The 15,241-nt window shown below is 52.9% G+C and overlaps 1 protein-coding gene across 1 annotated transcript; it reads left to right on the top strand.

The window, feature by feature from the left end:
• Positions 1–439: 439 nt before the first annotated feature.
• Positions 440–10,341, top strand: haus5 (HAUS augmin-like complex, subunit 5). The gene is made up of 3 exons (XM_072470173.1): positions 440–599; positions 8,953–9,085; positions 9,998–10,341. Exons 1-3 carry the CDS (start codon positions 500–502, stop codon positions 10,140–10,142), a joined length of 378 nt encoding a protein of 125 aa, XP_072326274.1. The 5' UTR covers positions 440–499; the 3' UTR covers positions 10,143–10,341.
• The last annotated feature ends 4,900 nt before the right edge of the window (positions 10,342–15,241 follow it).

Here is a 15,241-nt window from a genome sequence, read left to right as displayed (position 1 = left end):
GCAGCACCTTCCAGATCACAACAATGCGCTGTGTGTGAAATAAAAATTCTCCTCATCTTCACCCCCCCCCACACTTTCCTGGTTCTTTTCCCAATTCTCTTCGATCTGTGTCCCCTCTGGTTACCGAGCCTCCCGCCGCTGGCGAATACTTTCTCCTCATCGACTCTGTCCAAAACCCCCTCTCATTGTTTTGAACTTCTCGATTCAGTCTTCCCCCTTAACCCTCCCCGCTCTGAGGAGAACAATCCCAGGCTCTCCACATAAACGGGAGCCCCGTCATCCCCGGGACCGTTGCACTAAACTTCCCTCTCGAATCCCTCATCCAAGGCCCTCTCGAAATGCAATAGGCCTGGAATTGAACTGAATGCTCCCAGCGCCAATCGCCTGAGGCCCAGTTAAAGTTGTTCTATTGCCCGCTCTACTCTCCTGTCAAACTGACTCTTCCGTCTTACTGCTTCAGGCTCCGGAGTACCTGTTGGAGGGAGCGGCCAGCCTGAAGATGGAGGCCCTGTTTGTGCGGGTAATCCTGCAGCAGCAGCAAGACGCCCTGCAAGCCCTACAGAGACGGTGCAGCATCACGCCGGTCACTGACGCAGACGGTAAGTGGGGGAGGGGAATGAATATTGGTCCTGGGACACCACCAAGAACTTGGTTCCCCACCAACCCCAACCCTGCTCTGTAATGATGCAAAATAAAAGCTGACAGACAGGCCCTTCGGCCCATCGCATGTGTGCCAGCCATCAAGCACCTATCCATTCTAATCGCATTTTCCAGCACCCAGTCCATAGCCTTGTGTGCTGTGGCCTTTCAGGTGCTAATCTAATGCTTCTTAAATATTGATGGCTTTCAGGATGCGAGTTCCAGATTCCAACCACCCTCTGGGTGAAAACTTTATTCCTCAAATCCTTGCTAAATTTCCTGCCCCTCAAGTTGAATCTATGCCCCTTATGTTAAACCTAGTTATTGTCCCCTTTTACTAAGGAGAAAGGTTTCTTCCTGTCCACCCTTTGCCCCTCATAATTTTGCACACCTCGACAAGGTGCCCCCTCACCTCTGCTCCAGGGATAACAACCCCAGCCTAACCAAGCCTGAAATGTTCCATCCCAGGCAACGTCCTGGTGAATCTCCTCTGCACCCTCTCCAATGCAATCGCATTCTTCCTATAGTGCGGTGACCAGAACTGCACACAGTACTCCAGCTGTGGCCTAACCACAGCTCCATCAAAACCTTTCTGTTCTTATAATCTATGCCTCGGTTAATAAAGGCAAGTATCCCATATGCTTTCTTTTTTTTTTTATAAAATTTTATTGAAAATTTTTGGTCAACCAACACAGTACATTGTGCATCCTTTACACAACCTTATAACAACACAGATAACAATGACCTATTTTATATAAACAAAAAACAAAAAATAAATAAATATTAAATAACAAAAATGAAAACTAACCCTAATTGGCAACTGCCTTGTCACAAGCTACACCCCCCCCCCCCCCCCAAAATCCTGGGCTGCTGCTGCTGCCTTCTTTTTTCCCCCATCTATCTATCCGCAAGATATTCGACGAACGGTTGCCACCGCCTGGTGAACCCTTGAGCCGACCCCCTTAGGACGAACTTAATCCGCTCTAGCTTTATGACCCCCGCCATGTCATTTATCCAGGTCTCCACCCCCGGGGGCTTGGCTTCTTTCCACATTAACAATATCCTGCGCCGGGCTACTAGGGACGCAAAGGCCAAAACATCGGCCTCTCTCGCCTCCTGCACTCCCGGCTCTTGTGCAACCCCAAATATAGCCAACCCCCAGCTTGGTTCGACCCGGACTCCTCCTACTTATTGAAAGCGCCTTTGTCACCCCCATCCAAAACCCCTGTAGTGCCGGGCATGACCAAAACATATGGGTATGGTTCGCTGGGCTTCTCGAGCACCTCGCGACACCTATCCTCCACCCCAAAAAATTTACAGAGCCGTGTTCCAGTCATATGTGCCCTGTGTAATACCTTAAACTGAATCAGGCTTAGCCTGGCACACGAGGACGACGAGTTTACCCTGCTTAGGGCATCTGCCCACAGCCCCTCCTCGATCTCCTCCCCTAGCTCTTCTTCCCATTTCCCTTTTAGTTCATCCACCATAGTCTCCCCTTCGTCCCTCATTTCCCTATATATATCTGACACCTTACCATCCCCCACCCATTTCTTTGAGATCACTCTGTCCTGCACCTCTTGTGTCGGGAGCTGCGGAAATTCCCTCACCTGTTGCCTCGCAAAAGCCCTCAATTGCATATACCTGAATGCATTCCCTTGGGGCAACCCATATTTCTCGGTCAGCGCTCCCAGACTTGCGAACTTCCCATCCACAAATAGATCTTTCAGTTGCGTTATTCTGCTCTTTGCCACATTCCATATCCCCCATCCATTCCCTCCGGGGCAAACCTATGGTTGTTTCTTATCGGGGACCCCCCCAATGCTCCAGTCTTTCCCCTATGTCGTCTCCACTGTCCCCAAATCTTCAGTGTAGCTACCACCACCGGGCTTGTGGTGTAGTTCCTCGGTGAGAACGGCAATAGGGCTGTCACCATAGCCTGCAGGCTGGTCCCCCTACAGGACGCCCTCTTTAATCTCTTCCACGCCGCTCCCCTCCTCCTCTCCCATCCACTTACTCACCATTGAAATATTAGCGGCCCAATAGTACTCACTTAGGCTCGGTAGTGCCAGCCCCCCCCTATCCCTACTACGCTGTAAGAATCCCTTCCTCACTCTCTGAGTCTTCCCGGCCCAAACAAAACCCATGATACTCTTTTCTATCCTTTTAAAAAAAGCCTTCCTGACCACCACCGGGAGGCACTGAAACACAAAGAGGAATCTCGGGAGGACCACCATCTTAACCGCCTGCACCCTCCCTGCCATTGACAGGGCTACCATATCCCATCTCTTGAAATCTTCCTCCATCTGTTCCACCAACCGCGTTAAATTTAGCCTGTGCAATGTGCCCCAGTTCTTAGCTATCTGGATCCCCAGGTAACGAAAGTCTCTTGTTACCTTCCTCAACGGTAGGTCCTCTATTTCTCTACTCTGCTCCCCTGGATGCACCACAAACAGTTCACTCTTCCCCATGTTCAATTTATACCCTGAAAAATCCCCAAACTCCCCAAGTATCCGCATTATTTCTGGCATCCCCTCCGCCGGATCCGCCACATATAGTAGCAAATCATCCGCATACAGAGATACCCGGTGTTCTTCTCCTCCCCTAAGTACTCCCCTCCATCTCTTGGAACCCCTCAGCGCTATCGCCAGTGGCTCAATCGCCAGTGCAAACAGTAATGGGGACAGAGGACATCCCTGCCTTGTCCCTCTATGGAGCCGAAAATATGCCGATCCCCGTCCATTCGTGACCACACTCGCCACTGGGGCCCTATACAATAGCTGCACCCATCTAACATACCCCTCTCCAAAACCAAATCTCCTCAACACCTGCCACAAATAATCCCATTCCACTCTATCAAATGCTTTCTCGGCGTCCATCGCCACTACTATCTCCGTTTCACCCTCTGGTGGGGCCATCATCATTACCCCTAACAGCCTCCGTATATTCGTGTTCAACTGTCTCCCCTTCACAAACCCAGTTTGGTCCTCGTGAACCACCCCCGGGACACATTCCTCTATTCTCATTGCCATTACCTTGGCCAGGACCTTGGCATCCACATTTAGGAGGGAAATTGGTCTGCAATGCGGGTCCTTTTCCTTCTTTAAGAGAAGCGATATCGTTGCTTCAGACATAGTCGGGGGCAGTTGTCCCCTTTCCTTTGCCTCGTTAAAGGTCCTCGTCAGTACCGGGGCGAGCAAGTCCAAATATTTTCTGTAGAATTCAACTGGGAATCCGTCCGGTCCCGGGGCCTTTCCCGTCTGCATGTTCCTAATTCCTTTCACCACTTCTACCTCGATCTGTGCTCCCAGTCCCACCCTTTCCTGCTCTTTCACCTTGGGAATTTCCAGCCGATCCAAAAAGTCCATCATTCTCTCCCTCCCATCCGGGGGTTGAGCTTCATATAATTTTTTATAAAATGTCCTGAACACTTCATTCACTCTCTCCGCTCCCCGCTCCATCTCTCCTTCCTCGTCCCTCACTCTCCCTATTTCCCTCGCTGCTCCCCTTTTCCTCAATTGGTGTGCCAGCAATCTGCTCGCCTTCTCCCCATATTCATACTGTCCACCCTGCGCCTTCCTCCATTGTGCCTCTGCAGTGCCTGTAGTCAGCAAGTCAAATTCCACATGCAGCCTTTGCCTTTCCCTGTACAATCCCTCCTCCGGTGCTTCCGCATATTGTCTGTCCACCCTCAAAAGTTCTTGCAGCAACCGCTCCCGTTCCTTACTCTCCTGCTTCCCTTTATGTGCCCTTATTGATATCAGCTCCCCCCTAACCACCGCCTTCAATGCCTCCCAGACCACTCCCACCTGGACCTCCCCATTGTCATTGAGTTCCAAGTACTTTTCAATACATCCCCTCACCCTTAGACACACCCCCTCATCCGCCATTAGTCCCATGTCCATTCTCCAGGGTGGGCGCCCTCCTGTTTCCTCCCCTATCTCCAAGTCCACCCAATGTGGGGCATGATCCGAAATGGCTATAGCCGTATATTCCGTTCCCCTCACCTTCGGGATCAATGCCCTACCCAGCACAAAAAAGTCTATGCGCGAATAGACTTTATGGACATAGGAGAAAAACGAGAACTCCTTACTCCTAGGTCTACTGAATCTCCACGGGTCCACACCTCCCATCTGCTCCATAAAATCCTTAAGCACCTTGGCTGCTGCCGGCCTCCTACCAGTCCTGGACTTCGACCTATCCAGCCCTGGTTCCAACACCGTGTTAAAGTCTCCCCCCATTATCAGCTTTCCCGTCTCTAGGTCCGGAATGCGTCCTAGCATTCGCCTCATAAAATTGGCATCATCCCAGTTCGGGGCATACACGTTTACCAAAACCACCATCTCTCCCTGTAGTTTGCCACTCACCATCACGTATCTGCCCCCGTTATCCGCCACTATAGTCTTTGCCTCGAACATTACCCGCTTCCCCACTAATATAGCCACCCCCCTGTTTTTCGCATCCAGCCCCGAATGGAACACCTGCCCCACCCATCCTTTGCGCAGCCTAACCTGGTCTATCAGTTTCAGGTGCGTTTCCTGTAACATAACCACATCTGCTTTAAGTTTCTTAAGGTGTGCGAGTACCCGTGCCCTCTTTATCGGCCCGTTGAGCCCTCTCACGTTCCACGTGATCAGCCGAGTTGGGGGGCTTCCCACCCCGCCCCCCCCCCCCCCTTGCCGATTAGCCATCATCTTTTTCCAGCTTCTCACCCAGTTCCCACGCAGCTGTATCTCCCCCAGGCGGTGCCCCCCCGCCCATCCTCTCCCGTACCCACTCCCCCCTTTCCCCAGCAGCAGCAACCCAGTAATTCCCCCCTGCCACCCCCCCGCTAGACCCCCCGCTAGCGTAATTACTCCCCCCATGTTGCTCCCAGAAGTCAGCAAACTCTGGCTGACCTCGGCTTCCCCCCGTGACCACGGCTCGCACCGTGCGACGCCCCCTCCTTCCTGCTTCTCTATTCCCGCCATGATTATCATAGCGCGGGAACCAAGCCCGCGCTTCTCCCTTGGCCCCGCCCCCCATGGCCAACGCCCCATCTCCTCTCCCTCCCCACCTCCCCCCATCACCACCTGTGGGAGAGAGAAAAGTTACCATACCGCAGGATTAGAACATTAAACCCCTCTTTGCCCCCCACATTCGCCCCACCACTTTGTCCAGACGTTCTTTATAATAGTCCACTCATTCCAGTTTTTCTTCTACAATAAAAGTCCACGCTTCATCCGCCGTCTCAAAGTAGTGGTGCCTCCCTTGATATGTGACCCACAGTCTTGCTGGTTGCAGCATTCCAAATTTTATCTTCCTTTTATGAAGCACCGCCTTGGCCCGATTAAAGCTCGCCCTCCTTCTCGCCACCTCCGCACTCCAGTCTTGATAAACGCGGATCACCGCGTTCTCCCATTTACTGCACCGAGTTTTCTTCGCCCATCTAAGGACCATTTCTCTATCCTTAAAACGGAGGAATCTCACCACTATGGCTCTGGGAGTTTCTCCTGCTCTCGATCCTCGCACCATAACTCTGTACGCTCCCTCCACCTCCAACGGACCCGTTGGGGCCTCCGCTCCCATTAACGAGTGCAGCATCGTGCTCACATATGCCCCGACGTCCGCCCCCTCCACACCTTCAGGAAGACCAAGAATCCTCGGGTTGTTCCTCCTTGCGTTGTTTTCCAGTGCCTCCAACCTCTCCACACATCGTTTCTGATGTGCCTCCTGTATCTCCGTCTTCACCACCAGGCCCTGTATATCGTCCTCATTCTCGGCTGCCTTCGCCTTCACGACCCGAAGCTCCTGCTCCTGGGTCTTTTGTTCCTCCTTTAGCCCTTCGATCGCCTGTAGTATCGGGGCCAACAGCTCTTTCTTCATTTCCTTTTTTATCTCCTCCACGCAGCATTTCAAGAACTCTTGTTGTTCAGGGCCCCATATGAAACTGCCACCTTCCGACGCCATCTTGGTTTTTGCTTGCCTTCCTTGCCGCTGTTCCAAAGGATCCGCTGCAATCCGGCCACTTTCCTCTCCTTTTTCCATCCGTGTCCAGGGGGAATTCCCTTCTGGTTTACCGCACGATGTTTTTAGCCGTTAAAATTGCCGTTGGGGCTCCTATCAAGAGCCCAAAAGTCCGTTCCACCGGGAGCTGCCGAAACGTGCGACTCAGCTGGTCATCGCCGCACCCGGAAGTCCCATATGCTTTCTTAACCACCTTATCTACCTGTCCCACTGCCTTCAGGGATCTGTGGACATACACCCCAAGGTCCCTCTGGTTCTCTACTTCCTCGCGTCCTACCGTTTATTGTGTATTCCCTTGCATTGTCCGTCCTCCCAAAGTGCATCACCTCACACTTTCAGGGTTAAATAACATTTGCCGCTGTTCTGCCCATCTGACCAACCCATCTATATTGTCCTGGAATCTAAAGCTTCCCTCCTCGCTATTTACCACACCGCCAATTTTTGTCATCTGTGAACTTGCTGATCGTAACCTCCCACATTCCCGTCTGAATCATTAATATACATTACAAACAGGGACCCAGCACAGTCCTCGTGGACACTGCAGGCTCCCAGTCACAAAATCAACCTTCGACCATCACCCTCTTGCCACTAAGCCAATTTTGGATCCAATTTCCCAAATTGCCCTAGATCCCTTGGGCTCTTGCCTACTTGGCCAGCCTCCAATGCGAGACCTTGTCAAAAGCCTTCCTGAAGTTCATGCAGAGTCCAGCAACTGTACTGTCCTCATCGACACACCCAGTCACCTCCTTGACAAATTCCAGCAATTTTGTTCGACATGGCCTCCCCTTGACGAAGCCATGCTGATTATCCTTGTTTAATCTTTGCCTCGCTAACTGGAGATTAATTCTGTCCCTCAGAGTTTTTTCCAATAGTTTCACTGATGTTAGACTGACTGGCATGTAATTACTTGTTTTTTCCCTACGTCCCTTCTTGAATAATGGCACCACATATTCTGTCCTCCTGGCCTCTGCACCACACCTTTGGCGAGAGAGGATTTGAAAATTGGTGTCAAAACCTCAACCATCTCCTCCCTTGCCTCACTGAACAACCGAGAATACGTCTACGTAATAAAATAATTATTGTCGGGAGAAAAAATGAAAACTCAGTTTAATATCTTATGTAAAGGGCACTGCAGCAGTCCCTCAGTACTGACCCTTCGACACTGCAGCACTCCCTCAGTACTGACCCTCCGGCACTGCAGCACTCCCTCAGTACTGACCCTCCGACACTGCAGCACTCCCTCAGTACTGACCCTCCGAAACTGCAGCACTCCCTCAGTACTGACCCTCCGGCACTGCAGCACTCCCTCAGTACTGACCCTCCGGCACTGCAGCACTCCCTCAGTACTGACCCTCCGACACTGCAGCACTCCCTCAGTACTGACCCTCCGAAACTGCAGCACTCCCTCAGTACTGACCCTCCGGCACTGCAGAACTGACCCTCTGACAGTGTAGCATTCCCTCAGTACAGCCCGTCTGACAGTGCAGCACTCCCTCAGTACTGTCCCTCTGACAGTGTAGCACTCACTCATGTTATGGGTCAGGGTTTAGAGAACCCCAAAGTGTATCATGGAGTTCACCTGACACACAACTTTCAATAGATTGTGGTATGGGGAGCACATGGCCCACTCTACAGGTGTGGTACAGCAGAAATGGAAAAGTATTTTTTAAAGCAAGTTAACCTTTTTAAAACATAGTGAAGATCTTAGCAACTATTAATTCAAATACATCCCCCAAAGACTACAACACTAAGTAATCCTTAATAACTTCCCAAACAACATCCAGAAGACAAAAGATAGGTTTACATTCACTACTGAAAACATTTATAATTCGGAATTCACCAAATGATCAAGAGATAGTCATTTCATGGCAGAGAGAACAGCAGTACACCTGCTTTGTCTGGCTTCAGCTCCAACCCTGAAAACAAAATTAAAACACACCCTGCAGCAAACAGCCTAAAACGAAAGTAAAAAGCTGACAGACAGCCCAGCTCCACCCACTCTGACATCACTGCAGTAATAAACACCCATTTCTTAAAAATACTCTACAGATATTTATATACACACCCATTTCTTAAAGGTACTCTCACATGACACTCAGTACAGACCCTCTGACAGTGCAGCACTCCCTATGTACTGGCCTTCCCAAATCCCAGCGCTCCCTCGGTTCTGGACAGCATTCTCCTGGATGCTGGGATGGGGAATCAAACCTGTGACCTTCTGATTCTGAGACGAGAATGGTAATGACCCGCAGCAGCCACTCAACGTCCGCCATGAATCTGACCATCTTTCTTTGTGCTGTGCCTCACCAGCTCTGATTGGGCGGATCCAGCAGCTGACCGAGGAGTGCGAGAAGACATCAATTCCGAACATTCACAAACTCCTGAATAAGTGCAGTCAGGCAGTTGAGTTTACTGATCGGCTGCGCAATGACGTTCACGACTGGTAAGGGCGGTTGGGGGGGCCTGGGAGGGAGGGAGGGTGGCAGTTTGGCATGGGCAACGGACGCCAACCCAGCAAGCAATGCCCAACTCCCGTGCAGGGTAAATCGTACTAAGCTTGTGAGCCCTCCCCTCACCGCGGCAATTCCTCTGGAGCCGCAGGATTTCAAGCAGCCCAGAATTAACCAGAATCTGGTGGCACAGTGGTTAGCACTGCTGCCTCACGGCGCCGAGGATCCGGGTTTGAATTCCGGCCCTGGGTCACTGTCCGTGTGAAGTTTGCACATTCCCCCCCTGTCTGCGTTGGTCTCACCCCAAAACCCAAAGATGTGCAGAGTGGGTGGATTGGCCACGCTAAATTGCCCCTTAATTGGAAAAAAATAATTGGGTACTTGAAATTTATAGTTTAAACAAATCAGCCAGAAAGATCGGCTCACCCACCCAGCGCGGGAGGAGGCTGTTCGATCCATCCTGTCTGTGCTATGTGAAAGATCTTTCCTATTGTCCCCACTGCCTGATCATTACAACTCGCTGTGTGTAAAATAAAAATTCCCCTCATCTCCCCCCCCCCCCCCCCCCCCCGGATTCTCCTCGATGTGTCCCCTCGGGATACCGAGCCTCCTGCCGCTGGGAAACACTTCCTCCTTATCGACTCTACCCAAACCCCCTCATGATTTTGAACATCTCGATTCAGTCACACCACTGCCCTTTTCTGCCTGGCGGAGAATGATCCCAGTCTCTCCGCACAAGCTGAACCCCCCCTCATATGCACCTGAGGTTAATGCAGAGGGAGGGGAGAGGGCACAGACCATTTTGAGGGGAGGGGTGCAATCTCGCAGTGGATAAATATGTGGGGATCTTTGGAAGGAGGACTACGGGCACGTTGTGCATGACTGTGTGTGTGTGTTGTTTTTAGGTGGGAACAGCCTGCCCAGTTCGTGTTACCCTGGGTCAAGCATCACGGACACAATGTCCAGGGATGGATTCACAAGTGGAACGGGCTAATTCATTGGGGTCTGGTGCAGTCTCCGGGAGAGACCCACTCCAACTTACCCTGCTGATAGCGACCTGCCGGGCTCTGAAGCACTCTGCACGGTGCCTGACCGAAATTTCTGGACACCCCTCTCCCATCAGCTTGGCGACTGGACAGAATTGTCTCCTAACAGATCCTGTTCACTGGCCACGAGAGATGGAGGATATCTGATTGCTGAAATGTTGTTTTATAACTTTTGGAAATAAAGGTGATTATTTGGAACAATGTCCCATCGGTCGCATCGATCAGCTCATTGTGTTAACTCTCGGCGCCTGGATGTCACAGTCCCAGGAGAACATCTCACTCCGAATTCTGACAGGTGCCAGGCACGACCACGCAGGCACACCCCTATCGAACCAGTCCAGTTTGACGACTGAGGGAGTGCCGCACTGTCAGGGTCAGTACTGAGGGAGTGCTGCATTGTTGGAGGGTCAGTACTAAGGGAGCGATGCACTGTTGGAGTGTCAGTACTGAGGGAGCACCACACTGCCGGGAGGGTCAGTACTGAGGGAGCACCACACTGCCGGGAGGGTCAGTACTGAGTGGGTGTCGCACTGCCAGAGGGTCAGTACTGGCGGAGCACCTCGCTGTCGGCGGGTCAGTACTGGGGGAGCACCTCGCTGTCGGCGGGTCAGTACTGAGGGAGCACCACGTTGTCGGAGGGTCAGTACTCAGGGAGCACCACGTTGGCGGGTCAGTACTGAGGGAGCACCACGTTGTCGGAGGGTCAGTACTGAGGGAGCACCCCGTTGTCGGAGGGTCAGTACTGAGGGCGCACCACGTTGGCGGGTCAGTACTGAGGGAGCACCACGCTGTCGGAGGGTCAGTACTGAGGGAGCACCACATTGGCAGAGGGTCAGTAATGAGGGAGCATCACGTTGGCGGAGGGTCAGTACTGAGGGAGCACCACGTTGTCGGAGGGTCAGTACTGAGGGAGCACCAGGTTGTCGGAGGGTCAGTACTGAGGGAGCACCACGTTGTCGGGAGGGTCAGTACTGAGTGAGCACCACGTTGTCGGTCAGTACTGAGGGAGCACCACGTTGTCGGAGGGTCAGTACTGAGGGAGCATCACGTCAGAGGGTCAGTACTGAGCAAGCACCACGTTGTCGGAGGGTCTGTACTGAGGGAGCACCACGTCGGAGGGTCAGTACTGAGGGAGCACCACGTTGGCGGGTCAGTACTGAGTGAGCACCACGTTGTCGGAGGGCCCGTACTGAGTGAGCACCACGTTGTCGGAGGGTCAGTACTGAGGGAGCACCACGTTGTCGGAGGGTCAGTACTGAGGGAGCACCACGTTGTCGGAGGGTCAGTACTGAGGGAGCACCACGTCGGAGGGTCAGTACTGAGGGAGCACCACGTCAGAGGGTCAGTACTGAGGGAGCACCACGTCGGAGGGTCAGTATTGAGGGAGCACCACGTTGTCGGAGGGTCAGTACTGAGTGAGCACCACGTTGTCGGAGGGTCAGTACTGAGGGAGCACCACGTCGGAGGGTCAGTACTGAGGGAGCACCACGTTGTCGGAGGGTCAGTACTGAGGGAGCACCACGTCGGAGGGTCAGTACTGAGGGAGCACCACGTCGGAGGGTCAGTACTGAGGGAGCACCACGTCGGAGGGTCAGTACTGAGGGAGCACCACGTTGTCGGAGGGTCAGTACTGAGTGAGCACCACGTTGTCGGAGGGTCAGTACTGAGGGAGTGCTGCACTGTCAGAGATTCTGTTCTTTTTTTCAAATTTAGAGTACCCAATTCTTTTTCTTCCAATTAAGAGTCAATTTAGCCTGGCCAATCCACCTCCCTTGCACATCTTTGGGTTGTGAGGGTGAGACCCACGCAGACACTGGGAGAATGTGCAAACTCCACATGGATAGTGACCCGGAGCTGGGATGGAGCCTGGGTCCTTGGTGCCGTGATGCAGAAGTGCTAACCACTGCGCTACCATGCCGCCCTGTCGGAGGGTCAGTACTGAGGGAGTGCTGCACTGTCGGAGGGTCAGTACTGAGGGAGTGCTGCACTGTCAGAGGGTCAGTACTGAGGGAGCGCCGCCCTGTTGGAGGGTCAGTACTGAGGGAGTGCTGCACTGTCAGAGGGTCAGTACTGAGGGCGCGCCGCCCTGTCGGAGGGTCAGTTCTGAGGGAGTGCTGCACTGTCAGAGGGTCAGTACTGAGGGAGTGCTACACTGTCGGAGGGTCAGTACTGAGGGAGTGCTGCACTGTCAGAGGGTCAGTACTGAGGGAGTGCTGCACTGTCAGAGGGTCAGTACTGAGGGAGTGCTGCACTGTCGGAGGGTCAGTACTGAGGGAGTGCTGCACTGTCGGAGGGTCAGTACTGAGGGTGTGCCGCACTGTCGGAGGGTCAGTACTGAGGGAGTGCTACACTGTCGGAGGGTCAGTACTGAGGGAGTGCTGCACTGTCAGAGGGTCAGTACTGAGGGAGTGCTGCACTGTCGGAGGGTCAGTACTGAGGGCGCGCCGCCCTGTCGGAGGGTCAGTACTGAGGGAGTGCTGCACTGTCGCATCAGAACTGCCAACGTGCAGCACTGTCGGACAGGGCAGGCGAAGGGGTGGGAGGAGAGACGGGCAGAGGAGGAAGGGAGGGTGAGGTGGATGGAGGGAGGGTGTGGAGGTGGAGGGAGGGAGGGTGAGGAGAGGCAGAGGGAAGGAAGGTGAGGTTGGAGAGGCAGATGGAGGGAGGAGAGGTTGGAGAGGCAGTTGTAGGTAGGGAGGGAGGAGAGGCAGATGGAGGGAGGGAGGCAAGGCTGATGGAGGGAGGGAGGAGAGGCTGATGGAGGGAGGGAGGAGAGGCTGATGGAGGGAGGGAGGAGAGGCTGATGGAGGGAGGGAGGGGGGAGAGGCTGATGGAGGGAGGGAGGGAGGGGGGAGAGGCTGATGGAGGGTAGGAGGAGAGGCTGATGGAGGGAGGGAGGAGAGGCAGGCAGAGGTTAGCGTACAGATCAACGCTATGTTCTCGATGGGTGGACTTTAGGCTTGGGGTATCGGGATTTGGAGTACAGTTGAGGAAACGGACTTCGGATGTATATGTGATCTAATTGAATGGTGAATAAAGTTCTATCCTGTCAGACGGTTTCCTGAGCAGACTGTCCGTCTGACAGAATGTCTCATCACCAGACGTGGCTTGGGTGGTGCTGAGGCAGGACCTCTTCGTCAGATCCTCCTACACGCCCGGAGTCCCACCCCATCCGGACGCTGCCACAAGGAGGCCGCGCTGGGGAAGACACAGTTGTCCACAAGCTTGTGGAATGTGCCCTTGTAAAGAAGGTCTGGGGGGGGGTGTTTTTTGTTGAGGATCATCCCGAGCAGCATAGCACAGGGACTCTGCTCTAAGGGCTATTCCCAGGGACACGCACCAAGACTAAGATCAGCTGCTGCGGACGATCATCAGCTCGGTGAGAGAGGCTCTTTAGTCTGCCCGAATATTGTTGGTTGTCCAGGGGATAGAGTTGTCCTCAACCGAGGCATTCCATAGCCCAGGACTAGGTGCTGAGGGATGCACTAAAGCTGGGGGCAGCTGCCGTAGAGGCACAATGGGACAGGCTGGTCACTGTCAAAGACCTCAACATTGTACAGACTGGAAACTACATCAAAAAGTGATTAAATGCAATGAAAATAGATGCAATCTGTCTGCTAGGTGGAGTAAGATACCCAGGGCCCCATAAAACTATTAAACCAGTATCACATTATGAACTGCATTGTAATGTACCTTTACATAGCTAATCAATAAAGGAGATTTTGGGTGAGTGGGGGGGAATTGAGTGTCAGTAGTGAACTAAGTGCTTGTTTTTAACCTGTTTTGCAATCATCATACATTTATGGGTGGCACAGTGGTTAACACTGCTGCCGCACAGCGCCAGGGGTGATTATTCTGGCCGCAGAAGTAGCACTTTGGATCTCTGGCGTTGGCGGGCCGTTGCGCGGCGTAGGCTTGCGTCACGCCCGGGTCGGTTGATGGCTGCACCCATGAGGCCCATGAGGGTGCCGCGCAGTCGGAGGTGTAGGCCCCTATGTTCTGGGAGGCCACCTTCAATGAGTTGGAGAGCTGGACTGATTCTGGGAGGCTGAGTGTCCCCCCTTCTAATAAATGCTGGCGGATATAGTTCGAGTGCATGCCCGCGACATAGGCGTCCCTGATCAATAGCTCCGCGTGCTGGGTAGCTGATATCGGCCGGCAGTCACAGTTTCAACAGGATGCGCAAGGCGCATATGAATTCCGCGAGTGATTCCCCAGGGGTTGACGTCTCATGGTGAGAAGGTGCCTAGCATATACCTGGTTGATGGATTTCACATAATGTCCTTTTAGCAGCGTTATCGCCTCCGCGTACGAGCGGGCGTCCCTGATGAGGTTAAAGACTCTTGGGCTCACCCGTGCGTGGAGGACCTGCTTCTTCTGGAGGTCCATGAAGTCTTCATTGAAGGACGCGAGGTATTCCTCGAAGCAGCTTAGCCAGTGTTCAAAAGTCTCTGTAGCGTCAGCTGCTTGTGGGTCCAGGTGCAAGCGATCAGGCTTGAGTGAGGAGTTCATCTTGAGTGAAGAGTCCATCTTTAGAAGTTTAGACTATTAAATTGATACACCATCAATAATAGACGACGAGTGATAAACGTAACAGGCTTTAATACACTAAACAGCAAGCCTCCTGCCTCTGGACCCGAACTGGGTCCGGAGGCGGAGACTTGCCACTTTTATACAGAAGCCCCGAGGGGAGGAACCACAGGCGGAGCCAACCTGGACAAGCCCAGGCATGTACAACACAGCACAGTGAATATAATACAATGAACACAATAACGTGGTTTACCGCACTAATGGAATGCTGGCCTTTATTACAAGAGGCATCAAACGTAACATTGCCATTAATGACCGGCAGGAGCTTGCTACCAATTATTCAAAATGGTGACAAAATGTCCCATCAATCTGCACCATACTGATCCAAACCTCTTACCAGTGAGTCAAAGAGAGCAGAAACACTGGATGAAAGAAAACAAATCCTGCAGTCCAGATCTCACTGCATTATGTGACGTCCTGCCCCACATGCTCGAAGGTCTGTGGGTCGCGAATCTGTCCTCATCAAGACCCATGGCAGAAACTTCCCACCCTGAGCGGACGTCATTCTCAAAT

Source organism: Scyliorhinus torazame, chromosome 12, assembly GCF_047496885.1.
Source record: "Scyliorhinus torazame isolate Kashiwa2021f chromosome 12, sScyTor2.1, whole genome shotgun sequence".
Taxonomy (NCBI): Eukaryota; Metazoa; Chordata; class Chondrichthyes; order Carcharhiniformes; family Scyliorhinidae; genus Scyliorhinus; species Scyliorhinus torazame.
The sequence above is the reverse complement of the archived record's forward strand: the minus strand, read 5'-3'. Positions and strand labels throughout refer to the sequence as shown.

Excerpts from the sequence above, each read along its gene's own strand:
- haus5 (XM_072470173.1), top strand. The coding sequence starts at position 500 with ATGGAGGCCCTGTTTGTGCGGGTAATCCTGCAGCAGCAGCAAGACGCC. Across the intron at positions 600-8,952 it reads GCCGGTCACTGACGCAGACG|CTCTGATTGGGCGGATCCAG; the intron begins GTAAGTGGGGGA and ends GTGCCTCACCAG. Across the intron at positions 9,086-9,997 it reads CGCAATGACGTTCACGACTG|GTGGGAACAGCCTGCCCAGT; the intron begins GTAAGGGCGGTT and ends TGTTGTTTTTAG.